This window comes from Phyllobates terribilis, unplaced genomic scaffold (assembly GCF_046119375.1).
Source record: "Phyllobates terribilis strain yellow unplaced genomic scaffold, ASM4611937v1 Scaffold_3__8_contigs__length_932513732, whole genome shotgun sequence".
NCBI lineage: Eukaryota > Metazoa > Chordata > Amphibia > Anura > Dendrobatidae > Phyllobates > Phyllobates terribilis.
Window position 1 is genome coordinate 381,620,255 of NW_027362763.1, and position 26,071 is coordinate 381,646,325.

The 26,071-nt window shown below is 42.4% G+C and overlaps 1 protein-coding gene across 26 annotated transcripts in view; it reads right to left on the reverse strand.

Annotated features, from left to right (window-relative positions):
• DST (dystonin) overlaps nucleotides 1–26,071 on the reverse strand; it is a 744,334-nt gene that overhangs the window by 139,520 nt on the left and 578,743 nt on the right. For all 26 annotated transcript variants that reach the window (XM_073675444.1, XM_073675441.1, XM_073675455.1 and 23 more), the window contains 2 exons: nucleotides 22,883–23,378; nucleotides 19,910–21,378 (listed from right to left, as the gene is read on the reverse strand). In XM_073675444.1, coding sequence (XP_073531545.1) covers nucleotides 19,910–21,378; nucleotides 22,883–23,378 — 1,965 coding nt within the window. The remainder of the gene's footprint in view (nucleotides 1–19,909; nucleotides 21,379–22,882; nucleotides 23,379–26,071) is intronic.

Here is a 26,071-nt window from a genome sequence, read left to right on the forward strand (position 1 = left end):
TATATATATATATATATACAGGTATTCTGAACAAGGGATTGGCAATCCTGTTTCTTGTACCTGCTGCGGACACGCCCCTGTTGCACCTTCAGCCTATTGCTGTCCATCTTTGGGTATTTATACCACCTTCTTCCTCAAGATGGCGCCTGAGCATTGTTTCTTGTCAGTTGGCTTTTTGTCTCTGACATGCCAGGTCCTATCCTGTTTTCCTGCCTGTTTTCCAGTTCTGTGTCTGAACTGTGGTCTGTTCTTGTGAACACGCTTCTTGCCTGTTCTTTCGCCTTCTAGGGGCCGTATTCCTAGATCTGCCTGTCTGTGCCTTGCGGTATCTGTTCCCGTCTGAACAGAGTCCTGTTTGTGTCTCTGCCTTGCGGTATCTGCTCCCGTCTGAACAGAGTCCTGTTTGTGTTCCTGCCTTGCGGTATCTGTTCCCGTCTGAACAGAGTCCTGTTTGTGTTCCTGCCTTGTGGTATCTGTTCCCGTCTGAACAGAGTCCTGTTTGTGTTCCTGCCTTGCTGTCTCTGTTCCCGTTCCTCTGTTCCCTGTTGTCTGTGCCTCGTTTCTACTTTAACCTTGTCTCCCTTTTCCCTCTATGTCTGTTTTCTGCGTCTTTTTGCAGAGTCTGAACCCGCTCCTAAATTCCTTCTCGTCGTCTCTGTACCTCTGTTGTGAATTTAGTGTACGCTCGCTACTTCTATGTAAGTACTGTGCGTGCTTCTGGTTCTGCCTTTCCTTCTCCGTCTGTTCTTTGTGAACAGAGTCCTATCCCCTTGCCTTGTTTACCGCTCTGCGGTGTCCGCTCTGCTCCTGCTTAGCTTGCCGCTCTTGCGGTTTCTGCTCTGCTCCTGCCTTGTTTACCGCTCTGCGGTGTCCGCTCTGCTCCTGCCTTTCTTGCCGCTCCTGCGGTTTCTGCTCTGCTCTTATCTTGCTTACTGCTTCTGCGGTTTCCGCCCTGCCCTGCTTCTGCCCGCTGCTCCGGCAGTCCTGTCCTGCCCTGCTTGTGCTCGCTGCTCCTGCAGCCCTGTCCTGCTCTGTTCTTGCCCACCGCTTCGGGCGTTCCCTCTCTGCTGTGGTTGTCTACCACATCTGCGGTTCTGTGAGCCAGTCTGTACTGGGTCTTAACCTCTCTGTGCTCCAGCCCGTCCTTTCGGCCAGTACCTCCCTGCCTGCATACTCGCCTGTATCCACCCATCTGCATACCTGCCGTGTTTGCTTACATCCACCAGTCTGTGCCAGCCTAACCTGCCTGTTCCAGTAATCCCAGTGTGGGTCAACCCCCGTGTCCGGAGTTTGACCTGGAGTAGCACCTGGTCCCTCTGCCCGGTTTCTCCCTGGTGCACTGGCGTCGTATGCCGTCGTGCCATCTTGGTCGGATCGGCCAGATACTTAGTCACGCCCCTCCAGGCACTCTCCGGTTCATGGTCCAGTGGAACCACAACACCCGCACACGCCAGTCAGTCCGGGCGTGTGCATAACAGTGGATAGGAGTCCCGTACTGTACAGGCATTCAGCTTCCAATAGTCTACACAGAATCTCAGGGTACCATCCTTCTTCCGGACCAGCATGATAGGAGCCGCCCAAGGACTCTGACTTTCGCGGATCACGCCGTTCCGCAACATGTGGACCAACAGCTCTTTCACCTCCTGATACATTTGAGGCGGGATCTGCCGATTTCTCTCTCGGATGGGAGCTGTATTTCCGGTGGGTATTTCGTGCTGAATGTCCCGAGTGCACCCGAAATCGTCTTCATGTTGTGAAAACACTCCCTGATATCGCTGTAGAAGTTGTTCGATCTGCCTTACTTGTTCAGCAGAAAACTCAGTAAGATTAGCCTCCATTTTCTCCAAGAGGTGGCGCCCAGCCAAGGGTTCTCTTCCATTCTCCTGGCTGTTGAGGGACACCTCCAGGGTCCATGGCTCTCCTTCCACAGGTGCCAGCCCTATAGCGTCAGCTCTAGTAAGGGCCTCTGGCATTATACACACTCGTGCCACCTCTTGTCGGGGCAAAAACTGTAAACTCGTGCCACTTAGATTGATGCAACGCACGGGCACTCGACCCTGCCGCACGGTGGCCAGGGTCCGAGCAACCAGGAGTCCAGAGGGCTTCCTCTCCCTCCATTGGTTCAATTTGAATGTCCAAGCCTTCTAAGGACACATGTGCCAGCACCAGTAACGTGAGTACAGTCTGTCCCACTGGCAGTGTCATTGTGGCTTCGGGTGGTATCTATACCTTACCAAGGTACTGAGAGGTAACGGGCAATTTTTGAATTTGACTGACCCGCACAAGATGCTGGAATACTCTCTTGTTAGCTGGGTCTCGAGTGGCGCGGGTCCAGTTGTTTTTGTCACAGCCCTCAGCCAGGAACTGTCCGACCTCCTTCAGCACATTCATGCCCAGGGTTACAATGGGCCCATCGCCTCCGGGCCCTGTGGTCAGTACGATCCATTTCCGACCGAGGTCCTTTCCACATGCCCGGACAGACATCCATACCACTCCCGCTACTGGGATAGGTAGTTGATTAGCCGCCACCAGTTTGACAGTGGGTTCCCGCCAGGAACGAACAACTTCAGGAAAGTGACTTTGGAAATACGTCTCAGGCATAGTGGTCACTTGAGACCCGGTGTCCATTAGACAGCGGATCCGCTGCCCATTAAATTCAGCCCAGATAATGGGCCTCTCGGAGACAATGTCTTTAGAGCTCCCTCTTCCACTCTCTGAAGCTCGAGACCCCACGGTATGCTCCACAACCGTGGGGCATTTTAGCTGTCCCCTCCTCCTCCTTTCTCGGTTTGGACAGTCTTTGGAGATATGCTCCCTACCGCCGCAGATCCAACACTCTGGTCCTCGTTCTACCGATAGGTCGGGTACATGCCATGCTGGGGCCCGGTAGGAACGTCTTTCTCGCTCTGGTCTCCGTCTGCGTTGGGCAGTACGGTCCATCGGCAAGGGGGCAGCAGGGGTCTTTCTGATAGCGTTCAACTCACCCCGAATATCTCGAATTTCCTGACGTATCTCCCGTACCCAATCAGGCTCTTTGTTAATGAATCCAGGGGCAATTGCCTCATGACTTCTAACTATGGCTTTGAGAACAGGAACTTCTTTCTCCAGGACTCTAGCTTCAGCCCCTACCTCCAGGAAGCCCAGATCAGGGCTCAAATGCAGCCGCTCCTTCAAGATCTGCCTCAGGGAAGGGTCTTTCAAGCCAGCAATCAGTTGGTCACGCAACACTTCATCTAATGGTCCCAGTCCTCGGTTCCCTTCTCGAGCCTTCTTAGTGATATGGGCCGTCACTTCCTGCAATGCATTAACATACTGATTTATGGTCTCATTTTCCCCTTGGACCCGCTGAAACAACCGTAGGCGCAAGTGTCCCAGATCTGTGGTGTCACCGTGCATGTCCTCTAGAATTTTTATCACTTTGTCCACGGTGTCACAGTCCCCAGGTGGACGATACATCACAGTCTGCCGGGCCTCTCCATCAAGGGTTAGGAGGGCCAGTTCCGCCTGGGCTAGGGGATCGAGGGGATACATACGTAGCATACTTCTCAGTCTTTCTACCCAGTCCCACAGTGACATGCCATCCCCCGTGAACTTGGGAAGATGGCTGAGCATAGCACCCAGGGGTATATGGCTCCGGCCGGACCCAGTCACAGGCTGCTCCGCCATCTCTGGGTCTGAATGTTGCATCCTGCCGACTAAACCAAATGTAATGCAGGTGCCGGAATGCAACGCACAGAGACACAAGGCGAGAACAGTCAGAGATGAATATAAACAGTTTATATATATATATATATATATATAACAGGTACTCTGAACAAGGGATTGGCAACAAGGGTAATGAACGGTAATTTGAAATATTAGCAAGATACGAAGTCTCTCAAAGTAATGTGGTGCCCTCAGTCATGGGAGACACCACGTGAATTCTTTAACTCGGCATATGGCCCTAGAGGGGGTCACCGGTTATTCCCGCTAGGCCGGAAGTCTTTTCCGGACAAATTCAATTAGATCACGTTGAGCTCCTTTAACCCCAACCGTTCCCCTCCCAACCTGAGTACCTAAACCCAATTGGCCCCGGTACTGTGAGTGAACAGTATAAGTGACAGCCCTGTTCACGTATGAAGCTCCTCTGCTTTCACTGGCATGATTTTCCTGGCTCAGCAGTCTCTCAACTCCTCTCTTCTTTGCTGTTGGAGGCAATCTCTCAAGCCTTGGGTAGGGGGGTCCAGACCTCGTCTGTCGGTGGGCGACGTCGGGTTACGTGAACTCACTCAGCACCGCAAGCAGGCTCCAAGTTTCCTCAGCAGGCATAGCACTCGGGTCACATCTGTGAGGGATCTGGAGCTCTTCCACCGGCGCCCGGCTGTGGCACCTCACAGACCTCTGGCTTAGGCCTGCCACACGGGGCTTCTCAGCACGCAGAGAACGCGTCTCCTCCTCTCTGCTGCTTGGCACCAAAAACTCCTCAGGCTTGGCGCGCTGGCCTCTTATCTCCAGGAACTCCTTCCTGGAAGTCACCTGATCGGGTCCAGCATCTAAATCTGCTCTCTCTTCAACTTCTCTTGTATATCTTGGTTCCGCTTGACTGTCTGGCCAGCAGATGGCAGTCTCTCTCCATCTTTGGAGCATCATATAAGAGTTCTCTTAAAGGCTCTATACATCCCAATTAACAAGCACGCCCATGTGGAAAAAAGCTATCAACTTAAAAGTGTTTTTCCATTATCCCATCTGAGGAGTTAAAGGGGTTGTCCAGCCCTAGGCTACAAGTCTACAGTCACTCTATTCTCCAGCGGGCACGTGATGCCATGTATGTGATTTGCATGCATGTTGTCACATGTCAACTAGATGAGTGCAACCTTGCTCAATGCAAATGTACTGAGTGAGGTCGGACACAGTCTAGTTGGAATGTGGCCAGAGGTATGCATATCTGCATATGATCGCCTGCTCCCGTCGCCAGTAGCAGAGAATCCTCACAGCGTATAGTGTGCGCAATGTGAGGATTCACAAGACTACAGACTTGTAGCCCAAGGTCAGACATCCCCTTTAAATGACTGCATAGGCCGCCCTTATTCTCCACAGCACTGTCCTGTTTACACAGGACGATGTGCTGCCGAGAGTGATGATCTTTTCGGCAAACCAACAGATAATTTCATCTAACAAACAAGTGTTTTAATTGTTCATTGGATGATTGGCAGACAGTCTACAATGAACAATTATCAGGACACAAGCGTTCCTAGGAAAGCTCATTTCCCAATAATTGTGCAGCATAAATGTCCCTTTAAATCATTGGTGAATTTATTTTTTCTGAGGTGTCTACATCTATGCATTAAGCAAGCCAAGGGCTGGATTATACACGGTCTCTACTATCTAGACTGCTTAATTTTTTTCATTTAAACTCCTGATAGCAAGACAGAGTCTGAAAAGATTTACAGTTGGGTTCAGTAAATGGACAGTGACAAAATTGTCAAAATTTCCAATGGATTTGGAACAAAGTCACTAAGATGTCATTGAAGTGTAAGCTTTCAGGTTTAATGCAAGGGGAATTTCCAAAATTTTGCATTTACCGTTTAGAAGTTCAAGGCATTTTTTACAGTTCCTCTATATTCACAGGAACCAAAGTAGTAAGGCATGTTATAATAATGATAAATATATTGAGAACACACATGCACACTCAGCCAGGCTGAGTGTGCATGTGCATGGGGGTGACGGCAGAGTTGCCAAAAGTTATCCAAGGCGTAAAGTGACATATTAAGTAAAGTAACCCCCAAAAGATGCATTATTGGTTCAGAAGAGTAGAAGGGAGAGGATCTTGCTGAAAACTAAAAAGTTGGCCCACAACTATTAACCATTTGTTTACAGCAGTGACTAGATATCTGGCTTTCATTTTATTTCTCCATTATTGAAATTTCATAGATGGATATTAAATGGAAACTCCATGGATGTTCTCTCCTACAGGCTACACAAGTGATGTGACTTGGAGGGTTTGATGCATCTCAGGAAATGTACTTTTCACATCTGGCCACAACTGGCTTTGGTCAATGAGTCTGGATTTAAACTAATCCAGCATCAGCAGAATTTCACATACTGGAAACCACAAAGCAATACACAAGTTTATGAAGCTTAAACAAATGCTTGTAAAGAAAGTCTAACTGTTTGGAGAACATAATAGATTCATATACAATCTTTGTACAATCGTAGATCCCCTTAATTGACACCCACCGCTCTGGAAGGAATAACAATCAATTCACATCTGAGCATTTTTATATGGGATAAAATAATGATTAAAGCTACAATACTAAAGGGAAGCTTGTCCGGTGTCTAACAATGGATATACAGTACAGCCAGCATAGATTTACTGGGGAAGGGGGACTCGTGAAAATAGAATACACGTAAAAGTTTTACATTTGCTGACTATGCATTCATGATATTTAAAGGTGGAGTTTTAAGACAATAGCCCCAATTCATGAATTTGTGAAGTCACTTTTCTTTTTTTTTTTCTATATTGTAGTATTCACTGATAATTTTTGCACCAAATTCTTCAAAATGGCGCACTTGATCCATGAATTTAGCGCAAGATTAATAATGCTCCTTATTTCTGACTTGAACCGCTTTTCTGCAACTTTTGAGCACCAAAAGTCGCAAATCCTTTAAGAACACAAAAAAGTGTGCCAAATTAAAACTCCTCCAGAAACTTTACTCCAGGCCGGGAAAAGAGTAAGATGCGCAAAAAGAATGCGACATTTGATAAAAGTAGCATTTCATGAGTCTGTTTAAAACATCTGGATAAGCAAAGGTGTTGAGGGAAAAAAATAAGGAAAACACTACAAGGATCCCAGCAAATCCTCCCATAATTTCCTATATTCCTTCAGTTCTATTATGTCTCATATTAAGATTAAAATTTAGAAATATGTAGAAATCTGTGTCTCAAGAGCTCGGCCACGTCCCTCTCCTCCTCTCAGTCCTTTAGCTGGCTGTAAGACAACTTACTGTAGCAGACATTTCCCTTCTCTGTTCTGTCTGTAGGACAAAAATATTGCTAAAATCCACCTCTTTACAAACCCTCTCCCCTCAGACATTCCCAAGTCTAAAATAGAATAGATCAGTTGAAAATTAACCTTGCAGTCTAAAAAACAGTGGTGGCAAGATTACATCCTATTTACTTTACTCATCTGTTTAAAGGTTATAGGCCCCGTCACACTAAGCGATATCGCTAGCGAGATCGCTGCTGTGTCACGGTTTTGGTGACTCACCAGCGACGTCGCTATGTGTGACACTTTGCAATTATCAGGCCCCTGCTGTGAGGTCGCTGATTGTTGCAAAGTGTCCTGGACCATTTTTTGGTCGTTGGCCTCCCGCTGGCCAGCACACATCGCTGTGTGTGACCAGCGGGACCAACGATCTGGCTGGTAACCATGGTAAATATCGGGTTACTAGGGGCACGCGCGCACTTAGTAACCCGCTGTTTACCATAGATACCACTCTGCTACGGTGAGCGGAGGCTCCAGCGCACCGTAGCAGAGTGGTATCCATGGTAAACAGCGGGTTACTAGGGGCACACGCGCACTTAGTAACCCGATATTTACCATAGTTACCAGCCTGCTCCTGCTTAAGTAGCAGGCTGGTATCGGGAGCAGGACATCGTGGAACGATTCTTTCCACGATATCGCTGCTCCTCTCATCGCTGGTGAGCCTGCCTGTTTGACAGCTCACCAGCGATGTATTAGCGATGCAGCAACGATCCCTGACAGGTCGTATCGTTGTCGGGATCGCTGCTGCATCGCTTAGTGTGACGGGGCCTTAAGTGTTCTTTTAAGTTAACATTTCACTTCTTAGATTGGCTGCAAAAGTAGACATATGGAAAAATGTCAAGGCCAAAGAGTATTCTAAGGCTGTGTGCCCACTATGCATTTTTTAAGCATTTCCGCAGCGGCAATTCCGCCGCAGAAAAGCTTAAAAAACGCTTGGTAGAAGGTCTGCAATGTTCCCCAATGATAATCCGCATGTGTTGTGCACATGCTGCGTAAATTTCTGCTGCGGATTATCATGGCGGAAAAATCCGCAGCACTACCAATTATTTTGCGTAATCGCGGCGTTTTTGCCGCCATTGACTACATGTGCACATGCGGATATTAAGCAATTCAATGTGCGGATGGTACCCGGGTCTGGAGAAGAGGAGACTCTCATCCAGACCCGGGTACCATAGTACCTGTAAAAAAAAAAAAAGATTTTAAAATAAAAAACATTAAAACATTATACTTACCTTCTGATGGCCCCCGGTCTCCTTAGCGATGTGTCCTGGCTCCCCGGCAGCTCGCGATGGTCTAAAAGGACCTTCCATGATGTCATTTAGTCATGTGACAGGTCAAGCGACCGCTGACATCCTTTTAGACCATTGCGAGCTGCCGGGGAGTCAGGACGCATCGCTAAGGAGACCGGGGGCCATCAGAAGGTAAGTATAATGTTTTAATGTTTATTTTTTACCATTCTTTTTAACTATTAAGATGGTCACACTATATAAAATATATGCCGGCTGCATGGATTTATATAGTGTGACCAAGTTGTCAAGCACTTTTCCAAGTGATGCTAAAATCGCTTGGAAAAGCGCTTGACAACCCGAATGCGAAATCACATGTGAAAAACGCGGGACATACGCTTGTCCCTGGCAGAAAAACACATGTAAAATCCGCATGCGTTTTTTCTACAAGGGAGATGCAGAAACGCTCAGGAAAAATCTGGAGCATTTCTGCATCGTGGGCACATAGCTTATCAAAATAGAAACTCTCCAAGGGCATGTGCAGAGTGCGCCTTTTTCAATCAGATTCCACCTGAAAATTGTGTGAAAAAGTTCCGCAAAGCCAAGCCATCGCAAGAAGTGAACATACCGTAGAGTAATGTAAAAACGACATTGCTGCGCACATGTTCAGTCTTTTGTTACTTTTTTTTAACCGCTTCGAGGTTTGGAAAACTTGAAGTGGTTAAAGCAGTAGAATGTTCATTGTTCAGATGTCTTCCACTAAGAAATCATAAATAACCCGGCACTCAAATGATAGATGGAAGTATTGAAAAATGTATTATAATTAAGTTATCAAGTTGTACATTTTTGCAGGGACCTCCTGAGTTTGGTACTTCATGAGAATTTCTTACTGTTCCAGGATAATTTTTTTAGACAGATACAAGGTACAGCCATGGGGTCCAACATAGCCCGCCCTATGCTAACTCTTTCAAGGCATACTTTGAGGATCATCAAGTCTACAACTATTAGATTTTTTGTGCGAACGCCATTTTCTGGCGCTGTTAAATAGATGACATTTTTTTAATTTGACAGGGCTCGTTGGACTTCCTTATGGAATTTCATTCTGCCTTAAATCAGGTGTGGCCAGAGTTACAATTTGCCATTCATCACGATATCCGTTCTATTAAGTTTCTCGATATGTTGATTATTAAAAACCCTGAGGGTTTTTGTGTATAGACCTTTTTACCAAGGACAAAGAAACAGTTTGCTGCATTTTTCGAGTTGTCAACCTAAAGCGACTAAAGAATCGATACCTATTTCCTAATTTAGTAGAGTAAAACACAATGTAATGGACCCTTCATTACGCCTTAAGAAAGTGGATGAAATGGATCTCAAATTTATGGATAGGTACTACCCTAAAAAAACTCTACAGTGGAGTAGAAATCCACCGACCTAATTCAAGGGGTCTAACAACAAGAGGGTTCCCTTTATTCACACATTTCATACATTTATGTACAAAACCCATAAAAGCAAATGTAAACACCGATCAATACTAAAAAAAGCCTATCCATTAGTAGAGGAATTCCAGGTAACATTTTTACCATGCTTGAGACGTCTTTCTAACCTCTGGACAAGCTTGTGCATGCCGATGTAAACTCATCCAAAAATTGCCTTTCCATCAATTTCTTAGCACCCCCAAAAAAGGGACTTTCTCTTGTCTCCTCCATTACCCTCAATGCAGCATGTTCATAAAAGAGATAAATTCTTTCACTCGTTGTCAGGTCAGGGCATCCCTATCAGGGGATTTTTCACCTGTGATTCTACATATGTAGTATATGCTGTGAAATGCCCAAGCAGTCTGGTGTACGTTGGAAAGACCACCAAACATATATAAGACTGTATCTCGCAGCATGAGTCTAACATCAGATGCGGTAAAAAATATTTATAGATACTGCATCATTTCCATCTAAAAGGTCAACTGTGCTTTCAGGTACTCGAACATGTCCCGGACCCTAGAAGAGGGGATGATAGATTTAAAATACTCAAACATAGGGAATCCTATTGGATTCATAGCCTACAAACTTTAGAACCGAAAGGGCTCAATAGCAACTATGAAATTTCCAACTTCATCTGATAATATACTAATTCCATGCCTCTTTCTTTTTAGACAAGTTTAAGTGGCACCATCAGCATGCGCTCTGTGGATGGGTATTATTCTCACCTCTATTGCATTCTTTTTAATCATGATTTTTTCACGTTTTCTGTTGATTATTTCTTCTGTCTGTTCTGTAGTTTATTGTTTATTCTTTATTTTTAATTTTTATTTTACTTTTTTACATAATTTTTCTTAGCCTTCTATCCTACCTTTTTTTAGTTTGCTTCATGTTTTCTTTATTGTGTAATTTCATAGAATTTTTGTACCTTTTATTACAGTTCTTTATTAATCCCATAGTACGCAATAATCTCACGCTCTTGCCACTCTTTATACATTCACAACGTTCACTCTCGCTGTCATATTACATTTACTCACATCTGGTTACAGTACCGCCTTCTTGATACGTCACTTCCACTGACATGTTACCTAACAAGTCTCCCCTGAGAGGTGACATCTTTTCTAGCGCCGGAGCGTGACGCCAAATCCAGTTCTGGATTCTCAGCACGCTACATGTCTTCAAAATGGAGCAACTTACATTAGGGACAGTATTTAAAGTATAGATCTGAGACGGACAACAGCGCTTTCCTCCAGCATATACTTGCGACTACACAGCTCTGTCTTTTGAAGCCTTATTTCCCACATGCCCTGATCATTGCAATCTGGTAAGATTTGTTATACTGTTTTTTTTTCTTTGCTTTATGCTTCATCTCTTCCCTTTGCTCCTAAGATGATGATGTACAATACAAATTTATATTGTGGTATCGTGTTAGCCAGAAAAATCGATGTAAATACTTTCATGCCCAAAAATGACAAAAGTATTCTCGGAGTGATACCTTTATTGGCTAACCAGAAAAATTTTTTTTTATGTTTTATGACTATAGTGTCAGATGAAGGTCTATTGCATGACCGAAACATCACACTGTGATCAGTTGATTGCACAAATTAATTATAATACATTTTTCAATACTTGAATCCATCATTTGAGTACTGGGTTCTTTATAATTACTATGCTTAGTGGAATCCTACCTGTGTATCAATCTCATGGAGTGATAAGCATCTATCAAATTTGATATCTTCCACTAAAAGCTGTTCACTTGGTATAAACTACAGAAAAAGCCACCAGCACCAAAGCCAACGCAAGAACGACGACAAAACGACCAGCAAAGCCTCTTTAGAAAAAATACAGCAGACTTTTTCCTGAAGCGACTTCGCCTAGAAAAACCTCAGCACCGTCTTAAAGATGTCATGCACACATTGTCAGACAAAAAGGTAGAATATCCAGTCATAAAAATAAAAATATCTTCCTTTATTGAAATTCATGTAAAAAGTCCTGTATTGCGGACAAACACCAACCACCAGTCAGACCAGCCCGATCGACGCGTTTCGACTTTACTTAGTCTTAATCATGATCTGATTTGATGGTTGGTGTTTGTCCGCAATACAGGACTTTTTACATGAATTTCAATAAAGGAAGATATTTTTATCGCTGGATATGCTACCTTTTTGTCTGACTGCATTTATCCGACCCTAACCAGAGCGTTTCCTTGCGATATCCACATGGACTGAGTATCTGCATCTACCGGTGAGCTGACTCTATTTCCCTTTTCCTCCTTTCCATTTGTCATGCACACATAGCCTTATTGTCATGTGCACCACAGAGTCTTTTTGCTGAATTTTCAAAGCAGAAACTGACTATATGCACACCTTGCGTTTTTTAAGCAGATTCCTCTGCTGAAACCACCTGAAAAACCTATCAAAAAACATTCAGAAGAATTAACAAAAGCAATTCTATGTAAAAATAATTTGCTGAGCATTCGAGGGGCGTTAATTACATATTTCCCCTGACCCACTTGTAATTATCGCAGGACGCTGAAACTGCACCTGGGTAATGATCTAAGTCTCTATAGGTTACGTGCTAATTTGCTAACTGATAACAGTCTATCTTTTACAGGTGCTGAAGTGGTGTGAGGTGTGATAATAGACCCAGTGGAATACAGAGCAGTCATCAAGTTCCGTTACTTGAAATGTCGCACAGTAAGGAAGACGTTCAATGAGATGAAAGATTTATGGTGACGATTCCCCATCATATGATGTAGTCAAGAACCGGCATCGTCTATTCAAATGCGGTCGGACTTCGGTGCTAACGGCTCAAATTCCAGGGCGACCCCACTATTGATGAACACACCATCCAGCAAGTGGAGGTCACCATTTTGGAAAATCGCCACATAACCATTCGCCATCTAGCCCAAAATGTCAAGATTAGTGTGGGGTCCATGGAAAAAATCATCCAAGACCATCTTCATATGCATAAGGTATCCGCTCGCAGGGTTCCCCGGCTGCTCATACCTTTCCAGAAGCAGGAACGATTCAAATGGTCTCAGGCTCTATTGATGATGTGCCATGGAAACCAGGAGGACTTTTTCAACAGACTGATCACACAGGATGAAAGCTGGGTCCATCACCATGATCCAGACAATGGAAGCATCATGACTTGCCGACCTCCAAAGAAGGCATGTGCCCAACCCTCGGTAGGTGAGGTCATGCTCACAGTCTTTTGGGACCATCACAGAGTAGTCTTGATGGATTTCCTAGCAAAGGGTACCTCGATTACTGGGTCATACTATGCTTCACTGCTGCGGAAATTGGGGGAAGCCATCAAAACCAAAGACATGATCACCAAAGGTGTCCGCCTTCTGCAAGACAATGCCCCAGTTCACAACTCACATTTTGCCCTAATGGAAGCATGCTCCTGCGGCTTTGAAATTCTAAGACATTCCCCTTATTCACCCGACCAAGCACCATCGGACTTGCACCTCGTTCCAACAATGAAGTTATTTTTGAAGGGCAAGCATTCTCCAGATGATGAGACTTTGATTTCCGAAGTCACAACATGGCTTTTGGAGCAACCTTTCAACTTCTACAAGCGAGGTGTTTACAGTTGCTTAAAGAGATGGGAGAAGTGTGTGTCCCTAGCAAGCACCTATGTAGAGAAGGACTAATAACTGTGCCAAGTTTCGTTGCTCTCAGTCCACAGGAAGTGGGTCAGGGGAAATCTTTTATGAACACTCCTCGTATGTTCAGGCTTTAGGGCTGCTTAATTGTTTTGAGCGTTCTCTGATAGCTTTCTCAGGCACGTTTCGGAGCAGACCCACCTGAAAAAAGACATTGTGTGCACATACCTTAAAAGGCTATGTCCACACAAAGTCTTTTTGCAGAGTTTTCATAGCAGAAATTGAGCAGAATCTAAGTTTTTGAGGTGTGATGACTTTTTGAGGAGGATTTGGAGAGTTTTCGCTCAGTTCTGCTCAATTTCTGCTACAAAACCTCCCAAAAAATCTCAGTTTTATACATAGCCATAGTTAGGTTTCCAAGTGACTTGTGGCTACAAGCTTCTTCAACTAGTGAAAATTAATGATAAGTATAGTCTGGTAACTTTGGCACACAGAGTGATCATAATTAAAGATGCTTCCCAGAAAAGAAAGTCAGGAGTTGGACAAATTCCTGCTACTTATGTGTAGACACTACAAGAATGGCTCTTCTTTGTGAACAGTAAGTAATACAAACTGACATGCACAGATGAATTGTGCTGCCGTGATAAAGATCTTTTCGGTGGGAATCACAAGTTGTCTAACTTGTGTTGTGACTTCGGAGACGTCATAATTGCAGATTATCCTAATTGTACTAATTATGTATTTTTTTGGGCTTCTTCGTCTGTCCTTATTTCAACCTCTTATTCCTCTGTTTTATTTATAAAGTAGACATAAAATCAAATAGCATAAAATATATCAAAGAAAAAATAAATAATAAGTGGTTGGACATTAATTTATATTATACCAGGAAGATTCTCACTTGCTACTATGTTCCTCACTGGCCTGCTTACATCAAAATCGGCAAGTTTTCCAAGCTGAAGATGCTTCGGGAAACTGGTGGTTTTTTTTTTCCTAAAGCATCTTTTGTGTTATATCCTGAGCATTTTTCAAACATTTCTTTCCTTTTTCCTAGGGTTTTGCCATGGTTTTTGTGACATCTTTATACTGTTGCTTTCTGGTTGTTTATTTGCACTCACTTCATTTGAATAATGAAGAAACAGCTAGCATTTTTTTGAAGCAAAACTTATGGTAAAATGCTTCAAAAGACATCCTGGCGTCTTCTGGTCATCCAAAAACTCTACAAGAATGGACATGTTACTTATTTTAACCTCTTGGCTGCTTTCAACCCCTCGAGAGCTTAACAGACATTCCAAGTATTGATCATAAGCACAGCAAGTTGTTTTTCAATAGAATGAATATGTTCATTCTTTGGAGCATTTTCTGATTTTTTCAAGTGGATTCCGCAGCGGAATCTGACAGAAAAAGATGTCGCGTTTACTCAGCCTAAAATTTATTTTGCGCACACTAGAGGTTGTATTCTCTTTTTTTATGTCACAGATTATCCTTTAAGAACATTGAAGGGGTTATCCGGTCTTAAACTACAAGTGTACAGTCACTCTATGTGACTGTAGACTTGTGAATTCTCACATTACGCGCAGTACGCTGTGAGGATCATCCGATGCTGGCGCTGGGAGAGGTAGGCGCGTGACTGTAAGTATATGATTTGATACATGCGGCTGTGTGTCAACTAGGCTGTATCCGACCTCACTCAATGCAAGGCTGAACACAGTCTAGTCAAATGTGGCCGGATGTATGAAAACCGCTCCAGCTTCCGGCACCGCCATCAGAGAGTCCTCATAGTGCGCCGTGTACACAATGTGAGGATTCACAAGTCTGCAGTCGCATGAAGTGACTGCAGACTTGTAGTTTAGGGCCGGACAACCCCTTTAAGAAGACCTCATTACAAAGATGATTGCATAAAGTGTTCCAGCTCTGAATAATTCATTTTATAACCACCATCTTTACTCAGAAACGAAGAAGGCAAAAAAGATAATGCATTGTTTTTTTTCAGTGGAGAGTAGAGTTTGAACTGTGGTATATATACCGATGGGTCACGCACCTTTTTTAAGCTGTGTGTTTAATAGGAGCATAGCACTGGGTACTTAGGTGCAGTTTATTTGAGCGTAGGCTTAGAAACACTGATAACACTGACCACATACTACATATTAGGATCACACAGTATATTTTCTCTTCCACAATGACTAACCTTTACTCAGTTGATCTCTTCTCTCCACAAATAATACTTTCTTTACATCTCGCTGTGAAACTCTGCTATAAATATTTGTAATCCCCCAGCTTTGAAATGAATCCAGAAGTCATGCTGATTCATCACTAAAATACCAGAAGCCTTATTTTTACTATACTTCTCCCGGTATGGCTGAACCACAAATGCACTGTGATCTCATCCACGACCATGTACTTTGGATCAGATGCCTCAATTTCAGAAATAAAGATGAATGCAGTAAAAGGGTCATTAACTGCTACAATTTGAGGAAACAGGCATGACCGACACAAAAGCCTAATTATAAAAGCTGTAAATATGTATTACACATGAGCTCTGACATTATAGACCTGAGAAAGGCCAGAAAAAAAATCTATGGATCTCAAACAAACATACTGGGGGGAATTTATCATCCATTCAAATTTCTCGCATAAAAAGGTAGTAAATTATAGAGAACAACATAACTGCTCAATAATGTGATGACTGTTCATGCCTCGTGTCTAAAAAAAAAAAACAATTGGGTAGAGGTTAGTAGAATGGGGTGGGACCACACATTGCCAAAATTACGGAAAAAAAAACCTTGATGTATATACCATTTTCAGCCGCATGCGCAAAAAATGCACCAAATTTAGAAGCAGGAATGCGTCTCTAACAAATTAAATATGCAAATTGTCTTGAAAGAAAGGGAAAAGGACTTGAACTCTAGTGTCACCTATTGGGAGTAGCAATCCTAAAAGTCTCTATCGACCCTTTAACAAGTAATGCCATGTGACTTAGCATAAAAGCCAAACCAGATCTCAATTTTCAGACACGTAATCAGGTTGTTGCCACTCCTCAGTGCAAAGATCTCTTTTGACTATATGAGATGTTTGGCATTTATCCTATGTTACGCTCCACAACAAAAAGAAACACTAGTTCTTAGACCTCTGAAGTCTCCCATACAGACAAATCAAATTTCATACGTTGCACTGACGAGGAGCAACACCCTGAAACACGAGTCTGCAAACTGAGATTCTGGTTTGGCTTTTATCCTAAGTCACGTGGCAAGGCTCGTTACAGGGTCAATATTGTCTTTTCGGATTGCTACTTCCAATAGAACTGGAGTTCAAGTCCTCTTCCTCTCTAACGAGACAATTTACACATTTTATTTCCAAGAGGAGTATTGCACAGCCTATAAGTCTCCTTACCCTGGCATGTCAGACATGTCACTCTCCACAAGGAGAAACGTTACCGATTAGACTCTAATAATTTAGGCTCGACTTACTCTGACTGGCTTTGGATGAACACCAAAGTAATAAATGTTAATAAATTCCTTTAAGTGCCTGAAGTAATAATTCAGCAGAAAGCCATTTGTAACATCTATGTGGTAAATGAAATTTCCTTTACAAGCTAACCTATAATATTGTAGCATGCAAAAGTTTGGGCACCCCTGGTAAAAAGTAAAGTTATTGTGAACAGTTAAGCAATTTGAAGACGAAATTATTTCTAAAAGTCCTAAAGTTAAAGATGAAACATTTACTTTGTATTTTAGGCAAAACAAATATATATTGTCTTTTTTTTTCATTTTAGAAATTACAAAAAGGAAAATGGGATGATGCAAAACTTTGGGCACCCTTGGAAATTTGTGTGCTCAGATAACTTTGACCAAGGTTTCAGACCTTAGTTAGCCTGTTAAGGTTATGGCTTGTTTACTATCATCGTTAGGAAAGGCCAGGTGATGCAAGTTTACAAGCTTCATAGAAACCCAGCCACCTCTAACCTTGTGCCAAAAAACGGCAGCCATGGGTTCTTCTAAGCAGCTGCCTAGCACTCTGAAAATGAAAATTGAGGAGGCCCACAAAGCAGGAGAAGGCTATGAGAAGATAGCAAAGTGTTTTCAAGTTTCCCTTTCCTCAGTTCGAAATGTACAGGTGCATCTCACTAAATTAGAATATCATCAAAGAGTTAATTTATTTCAGTTCTTCAATGCAAAAAGTGAAACTCATATATTATATAGAGTCATTACAAACAGAGTGATCTATTTCAAGTGTTTATTTCTGCTTGAAATTGTTTATTTCAGTTTGTGAAAACACAAATGTCATTATCTCAGTAAATTAGAATACTTTATAACAACAGCTTGAAAAATGTTTTTAAAATCCGAAATGTTGGCCTACTGAAATGTATGTTCAGTAAATGCACTCAATACTTGGCAGGGGCTCTTTTTGCATCAATTACTGCATCAATGCAGCGTGGCATGGAGGCGATCAGCCTGTGGCACTGCTGAGGTGTTATGGAAGCCCAGGTTGCTTTGATAGCAGTCTTCAGCTCATCAATATTGTTGGGTATGGTGTCTCATCTACCTCTTGACAATACCCCATAGATTCTCTATGGGGTTAAGGTCAGGCAAGTTTGCTAGCCAATCAAGCTCAGTGATACTGTTGTTTTTAAACCAGGTATTGGTACTTTTGGCTGTGTGGACAGGGGCCAAGTCCTGCTGAAAAATGAAAATTCCATCTCCAAAAAGCTTGTCGGCAGAGGGAAGCATGAAGTGCTCTAAAATTTCCTGGTAGACGGCTGCACTGACTTTGGTCTTGATAAAACACAGTGGATCTACACCAGCAGATGACATGGCTCCCCAAACCATCACTGATTGTGGAAACTTCACACTAGACCTCAAGCAGCTTGGATTGTGTGCATCTCCACTCTTCCTCCAGACTCTGGGACCTTGATTTGCAAATAAAAATTGGAACTGTGGGACCTTGTGGAGTGTGTCAATGACTGCATTCTGGACATTTGTAAAGTCAGCAGTCTTCCCCATGATTGTGGAGCCTACTGAAACAGACTAAGGGACCTTTTTAAATGCTTAGGAAGCCTTTGCAGGTGTTTTTTGTTAATTATTTTAATTTACTGAGATAATGACTTTTGTGTTTTCATTGGCTGTAAGCCATAATCATCAACATTAACAGAAATAAACACTTGAAATAGATCACTCTGTTTGTAATGACTCTATATAATATATGAGTTTCACTTTTTTCATTGAAGAACTGAAATACTTTTTGATGATAATCTAATTTAGTGAGATGCACCTGTATTTAAGAAATGTAAGTTAACAGGAAAAGTGAATGTCAAGATAAGATGTGGAAGACCAACTAAAATTTCAGTGAGAGCTGCTCGTAGCATTACTAGAGAGGCAAATCAGAACCTCCGCTTGACTGCAAAAGACCTTCAAAAAAATTTAGCAGACTCTGGAGTTGTGGTACATTGTTCTACTGTGCTGAGACACGTGCACAAATATGGCCTTCATGAAAGAGTCATCAAAAGAAAACCTCTCCTACGTTCTCACCATAAAATTCAGAGTCAGAAGTATGCAAAACAACATCTAAACAAGCTTGATGCATTTTGGAAACAAGTCCTGTGGACCGATGAGGATAAAATAGAATTTTTTGGCCACAATTATCAAATTGTCTTTTCAGATAGGAAGAGGACCAGAACTCTAGTGCCACCCACAGGAAGTAGCAATCCTAAAAGTCAATAGTGACTCTTTAACGAGCCTTATCACATGACTTAGGATATAAGCCAGAACCAGAAACTCACCTGGTTTTGGCTCCCACGCCTGAGAATAAATACTGACCGAATACTGACCAAATACTAATAGTGGGGCTGTGGCCTAAGGCCCCATTCAGAAGTCTGAGTTCTATGCATGTGTACTATCCGTTCCTTTAGTAAATAAATCCCATACCCATTTCAAACTATGGGTTTTTTCACACGCCTATATGAATGCTTTGATTTTTGTTTGATTTGGGGATCATATTAGCCCATTCAAGAAATAGGTGGGCAAGAAAATGGACAGTAAATAGATGCTATCCATGTGTCATCTATTCGCTGTTTGTATTTCCCTGTCTGATGCTAGAAGAATTAGAAAATAACCACTATATATTGAAAGTTACAATGACTATGGAGCAAAGTCGGGTAGGACCAGGATTAAATCCTAGCACTGCGGGTCTTAATTAGATGCACATGACTTGCTTTGACTAAGAACCAGGGCCTGTGTTCACTAGGTGTGGCAGTCTGCTGGATGTTGAGCAGAGTTGAGTGTGCTGCTGGTGAGTGACCAACCAAAACATGAACTGTAGCTGGGAGAGAGACTTGCCAGGGTCTCTCTCTAAATGGAGACTGCATGGTTCAGCTAGGAAAGCTGAGCAGTCTGTGTGTCAGAACTGAAGAACCGTATGGAAGCTGCATCCTGTTAAGAGTGAACTGTGTCCGGAGTTAAACACTTCTATTTCGCACTGGAAGCTTATGGAGCTTGATATATGCAATTATCAGTGGCTACCTAATAAATATAAACAAATCAACACATATTTCATGTATGCAACAAAATCTCATATCCTTACCGTAAAAATGTTTTGCTGATGATTAATAACATCCGTCTCCATTCCCACAGCACCCTGGGATTCTTCATTTTGCTCTACAGTTCCAAGCTGATTAATACATTCCTTTAATGTGCTATAAAACTCTTCTATTCGGGTAATAGTGTCCAAAATAATTTCTTCCCTGGATTTTGCTCGGTCAAGGAGTTTTTTACATTGTTTATTTAGGGCTTCAAGGTCCCTCTTGATACTAATTAGATCGGGAGATGTTTCTGTGGCCAACATCATCTTACATGTCTTGTTGGCATTGTCATTAGTTGTTATGAGATCTCCAAGTTTCTCGAGGAATTTGCTAATGTCTTGTTTCTGAGCCTGTAATATATCTTTATCCCTCCCAATTGGGGACATGCTGTCAAGTTCATCATCCAACTCTGCAAACTGAGCAAACATTTCTCGAATACTATTTTGGAAATGTCCAATTCCTTGTAACTTAGTTTCTAAAAATGAGCATTTTTCCTCTACCTGCTCATAGACTGCCTTATGTTTCTGCTGAAGAGACTCGGCCTGAAGAAGAAGATCTGATACTCCTTCGGCGTCAGAGGCCTCTACTACCAACTCTTGTGCCAGTCTTTTGGAACGTTCAACTTGTGGTTTCAAGGCTTGGAGGGATTTTTGTTGTGTCTGCAATATGGTCAGATGCTTGTTGCTACATGCTTGAGCACCAAGGGACTCATGTATTTCTAAGTGCTCTTGTGCCGCAAGAAGTTGATTCTCGGCCTCTTTAACAGACTCTTGGAAATCTTTAAGACGTAATGCCATGTTCTCCAAAGAGTCTCTTTTAGCATGCAAGCTGTCAATGAGGGATTCCATCTTGTTATTTAGCATGGAGCTCTCATTTGTGACTATTTCTTTATCAACCTGACAGGAGGCTAATAAACTATCTGTGGCACTATTTAGCATCTCCAACATGCCACGCTGCTTGTCAACGCTCTTCTGTATGGCTTTCACATCTGTAATTGATTTCTCTATAGCTACAGCATCTACTGAAGGTTTCAGTTCACATACTATATTGTGATGTTCCTCAACCCAAGGTAGAATATTATCTACCAGGTCTCTATACTTTATAGCCTTCTGTTGACAATTTATTAGACTGTTTGCCCTGTCTGTTAAATGTTTATTAACATCTTCCCAGTCACCCTTAAGCATGGAGAGCTGACTCTGAAGTCTGATCCTGTCCTCTCCTTCTGTTTTTTGCAAGAGTTTTTCACCTTCTACCATGACCTTGCCAAAGACATCATGTTGGCTGTTCAGAGCACTCTGCATTTGTTTTGTCTCTATGATTAATGACTTCAGAACATCAAGTTTGGCAGAAATAGGTGCCGCCTCCTTCTGTTCTTTTTTCTTATTTTCTATCCAGGTCTGGAAATCATCCGACATTTCATTAAATTTTTGAGAACTGGCAAATGCAGATTGTAATTGTTCTACATGGGAAGCTATAAAATATAAAATGATGCAGTTAGTAAGCAACATCACAGAACATAAACATAGTAAAAAAGAACAGTAAAAACAAATTACAATAGATTTATGTAATTATTGTAAAAGAGTTGTTTGTTGTAGCAGACAATCTGTCCTAGATTTAATGGAAGATTGAATTGTTGCCAGAACCCCTCAACTTCTTCTCTCTATTCAGTTCAGGACTGCGCCAATCTGTCCAGGAAGATTTATGAGTTTTATCGCACATGTGCTTTTAACCGCTCTAAACTTTTTTCTCATTTGTATAATCAAAAAATTTTTGCTTCTTTTTTCACGATACATGGGACTTAAATGTTATGTGATTTTTATGTTCCTTTTTTTTTCTTTTGCTTTATTGGTGGAGAAAGAAATGAAAAATATGAATTATGTATCTATTTTTCATATTTCTTAGTTTTTTTACAAACACAAAGGACTGCTAAAACATTTTCATTTGCGTTCCCCTTTACATAGAAATTATTTTTGCATATTGGACATTTTTTTCCATGGGAATGGGGCTAGAAACAGCAATTCGGACTGGCATTATCTCTTTTTTTTTTACTTTTGCTCTATTTATTTATGCTTTTTTATTTTTTTCACACGCTGTGCCCATAATGTCTTAAAAACCTTTGGGGTGGGCATTTTAACATATTAATACATTATTTTTATCAGTGATTTCCCATGTAATTTAGGCTAGAAATATTAGCCCCGGTTACAGGGAAAATTCAGCCTCTTGGCTACATAGCAGAGTTGACTTGGTCTCCAGACCGGGTCCGGAGGAGGAAGCACTGTCAGAGCTTCCTAATCTGTAAACACAAGCGCTGGTTCAGACTCTCTGTTGGGAATCTGGCTGTGTCTGACAGGCTGCTCCCAGCCCCTACAGCTTCATGATCTCAGTGAAAGCTGCTTTTTCTGCACTGACGTTTTATTATATCAGTGCAGAGTTAAGAATGTACTGTCTAGACATTTATAGTCTATGGGCAGTCCAGAAGTAGTTATAGTACCATAGAATATTATGAGTTAAAAGTAACAGAACTCCTATAGAATGTTAGCCCACAAGGCCAGGGCCTTCTCCCATCTGTACCAGTCTGTCATAGTTTGTTCACTGAAATTTATATCTGTATTTTGTATGTAACCCCCTCCTTATGTACACCACCATGATCAATGGTGCTCGAAAAATAAATAATAACCATTGCATATGATTTTTGAGACATTCTTGTACATATAGAGTTGAACAATGACAGAACAAAAAAGGAATGTTACATTATACTTCTGCATTACTATAAATTGTAAAATACAGAACTTAATGTATAAATCAGAAGGAGTGCTGTCGGAAATTGGCTCGTGATATTATCGACTGCTCTTGTGTTATTGCCTAGACTGTTATTATGTCTTCTACTATGTGCCAAGATAAGGCACTTAATTTTCACTGTTCTTGCAGTTTCTTCATTACAATGACATCAGAGTAACAGTGGGCTGAACACATACCTGTTTTTTGCTTCAAATCCATGAGGGGCTTAACAATGTTGTCCATCTGCCTATTCAACTCCACTTTTAAGTATTCCTCAGCTACCAAGCGTGATAACTCATCACATAATACTCTCGCTCTTTCAATGTTCTCCATCTCTTGCTTTATTTCTTCCTGGACCTGCTGTGCAGTCTCTAGCTTCAGTTTTACAGCACTGGGGTCCGAGCTTAGTGTCATACTGCTGCTCAGTTTGTTATTCAAGGCACTTAGTTTCTCAGAAAGACCGTTCAGATGGCTTTGGTAATCAGTGCTTTTTACAATAGCTTGGTCAATTCGGTCACATCTGTCATTCAATTGTCCAGTTAGACTCTTCCATTTACATGCCACATCTGCTAACTGCTTCTTTACAGCCTCATCACAGGCAGGGAGGTCCCCAGGCCGGCCAAGGATTCTCTGTCCAGCACTGTTAAGCTGCTCATATTGTTGCTTTCGAGCATCAAACTCTTTTAGGAGAATCTGAAGTAAAAAGATCAATGAAAAATACCATAATTACACAATGCATAGAGCAGAATGAGACACTCTGCTCAATGTTTATATCTGGCAACCACTGGAGCTAATAATGGTGGGTGCTAGGTGATGAACCCCCAAAGAACTGATAGAGATGACCAAGTCTAAGAAAGGTAATTAGTGATGAGAGAGTATGTTTTGTTAACCCTTCCAGCGAGCATTCTCAGGTGCTCGCCGAGTATCTTCAGGGTGCTCGCCGAGTATCTTCAGGGTGCTCGGGTGTTATGCTTTAGTCATGTTGTGTGCATGATTAGCGACTGTTTGACAGCTTTAATACATGTGAGGAATGTCTAAGAAACAGGCATTTCTCACATGTATTAAAGCTGTTAAATTTCGAGTAACGAGCATGCTCGCTCATCACTAATGTTAATGAATCGCGTCCTTTATGCGCCTTGTCAAAAATGTTGTGTGCCATTGCTGGAAGGGGTGTGGACTCACTATAAAGAGGCATGTCCTACTGTGTGACATCATGTTCTAAAAAATGCGACAAAACGATGAAAAACTTCTGGCACAAAGCAAGACAACTAATATGTGGTGTAAACTTAGACTAGACAGTGCTGAAATCAGACAAAATGGTCAAACAGCATGGACCACTATGATAGATCTGATGCATTTTAAGACTGTCTAGGCTAAAAATTATACAGTACGGATAAATCGGCCCCATTCTCCATTTTTTTTTATTATACCAATTTTTGTTTTTTAGTATACCAATTTATGGCAAGCTTCAACACAGTGAGAAGTGTAAAAGATCTGATATTTATAGCCTTGACCGCCACGTCCAGATACATATTTGTATCAATGCTGATACTGTACATGCTGTACGCATATGTAAGCCTACTATAGAAAGAATATAAATAGGTCTTGTGAGTCACAGCACATAGGGAGATAACCCATAGAGCAGTAAAATGAAGACTTATTAAGTGTTAGATATTCTTCAGTGGACAAGATCACAAGCAGCATGAAATCGCAGGGGGTGATCTCATGGAAAACACATGTACTCCTTTCTAGTCTGGGAACATCTGGGGGGCATAGAACAAATATCTGGGACATGACCGTCACTCAGTGGCAGGGTGAGCAAAACAGGGACTGGTGCATGCAAAGGAATGGCTGAAACCTCAATGGAATGGTATACACCTAATACAAATAGACATTGAATATAATGAAACGAATATGAATCAGAGATGAATCATCCACAGGAAACAAGCAATGAGAATTACGTATGGTGGAAATAATGTAATTAATCTGTGGCATAGCCCACCAACAATAATGTGTAATGACTTCATATCTATCTACAACTCTCCCTCATACATCTATTGCATTAGAAGACAGGCTATGCAAGAATAATACTCACATCTTAATGCAAAAAAAAATAGGAAAACATGTTGTATGAGCTACCTGCGTGTGAATTGAAACTTAATAAACGGAGTGGTATTTTTACCAAAACATGACACATTGCAATGTATACAAGTTTATACTTACACCAGGGGCATACATAAAATTCATGAAGCCCCATAACAAAAGTTTTAATTGCCCCCTCCCCCATCCCCCAAAAAATAAATTGGTGCAGTAGGAAAAGTCATATCTCCCAATTTTTAAAAATAGGGATAAATTATGTATTGCAGACATACACATAAATTATGTCCCTATTTGTGTTTTCACCCACAAAAAAAACTTTCATAGTCATTATAGAGCTTGATGCTGTCAAAATGCCCCCACCATTTTGTACACACAGAAAACCCCTACACCAGTAAGTATGATGGCCCTCACTTAGTATGATGCCCCCACAGCAATCACTCAGTGTGATGGCCCCTACTCAGTATGATACCCCCACAGCCATCACTCAGTATGATGGCCCCCACTCAGTATGATACCCCCACAGCTATCACTCAGTATGATGGCCCTCACTTAGTATGATGCCCCCACAGCAATCACTCAGTGTGATGGCCCCTACTCAGTATGATGGCCCCCACTCAGTATGATACCCCCACAGCTATCACTCAGTATGATGGCCCCCACTCACTATGATACCCCCACAGCCATCACTCAGTATGATGGCCCCCACTCACTATGATACCCCCACAGCCATCAATCAGTATGATGGCCCCCACAGCCATCACTCAGTATGATGGTCCCCACAGTAATCACTCAGTATGATGGCCCCCACAGCAATCACTCAGTATAATGGCCCGCACTGAGTATGATACCCCCACAGCCATCACTCAGTATGATGGCCCCCACTCAGTATGATACCCCCACAGCCATCACTCAGTATTATGGCCCCCACAGAAATCACTCAGTATGATGGCCCCCACTGAGTATGATACCCCCACAGCCATCACTCAGTATGATGGCCCCCACTTAGTATGATACCCCCACAGCCATCACTCAGTATGATGGTCCCCACTCAGTATGATACCCCCACAGCCATCACTCAGTATGATGGCCCCCACAGCAATCACTCAGTATGATGGCCCCCACAGCAATCACTCAGTATGATGGCCCCCACAGCAATCACTCAGCATGATGGCCCCCACTGAGTATGATACCCCCACAGCCATCACTCAGTATGATGGCCTCCACTTAGTATGATACCCCCACAGCAATCACTCAGTATGATGGCCCCCACTGAGTATGATACACCC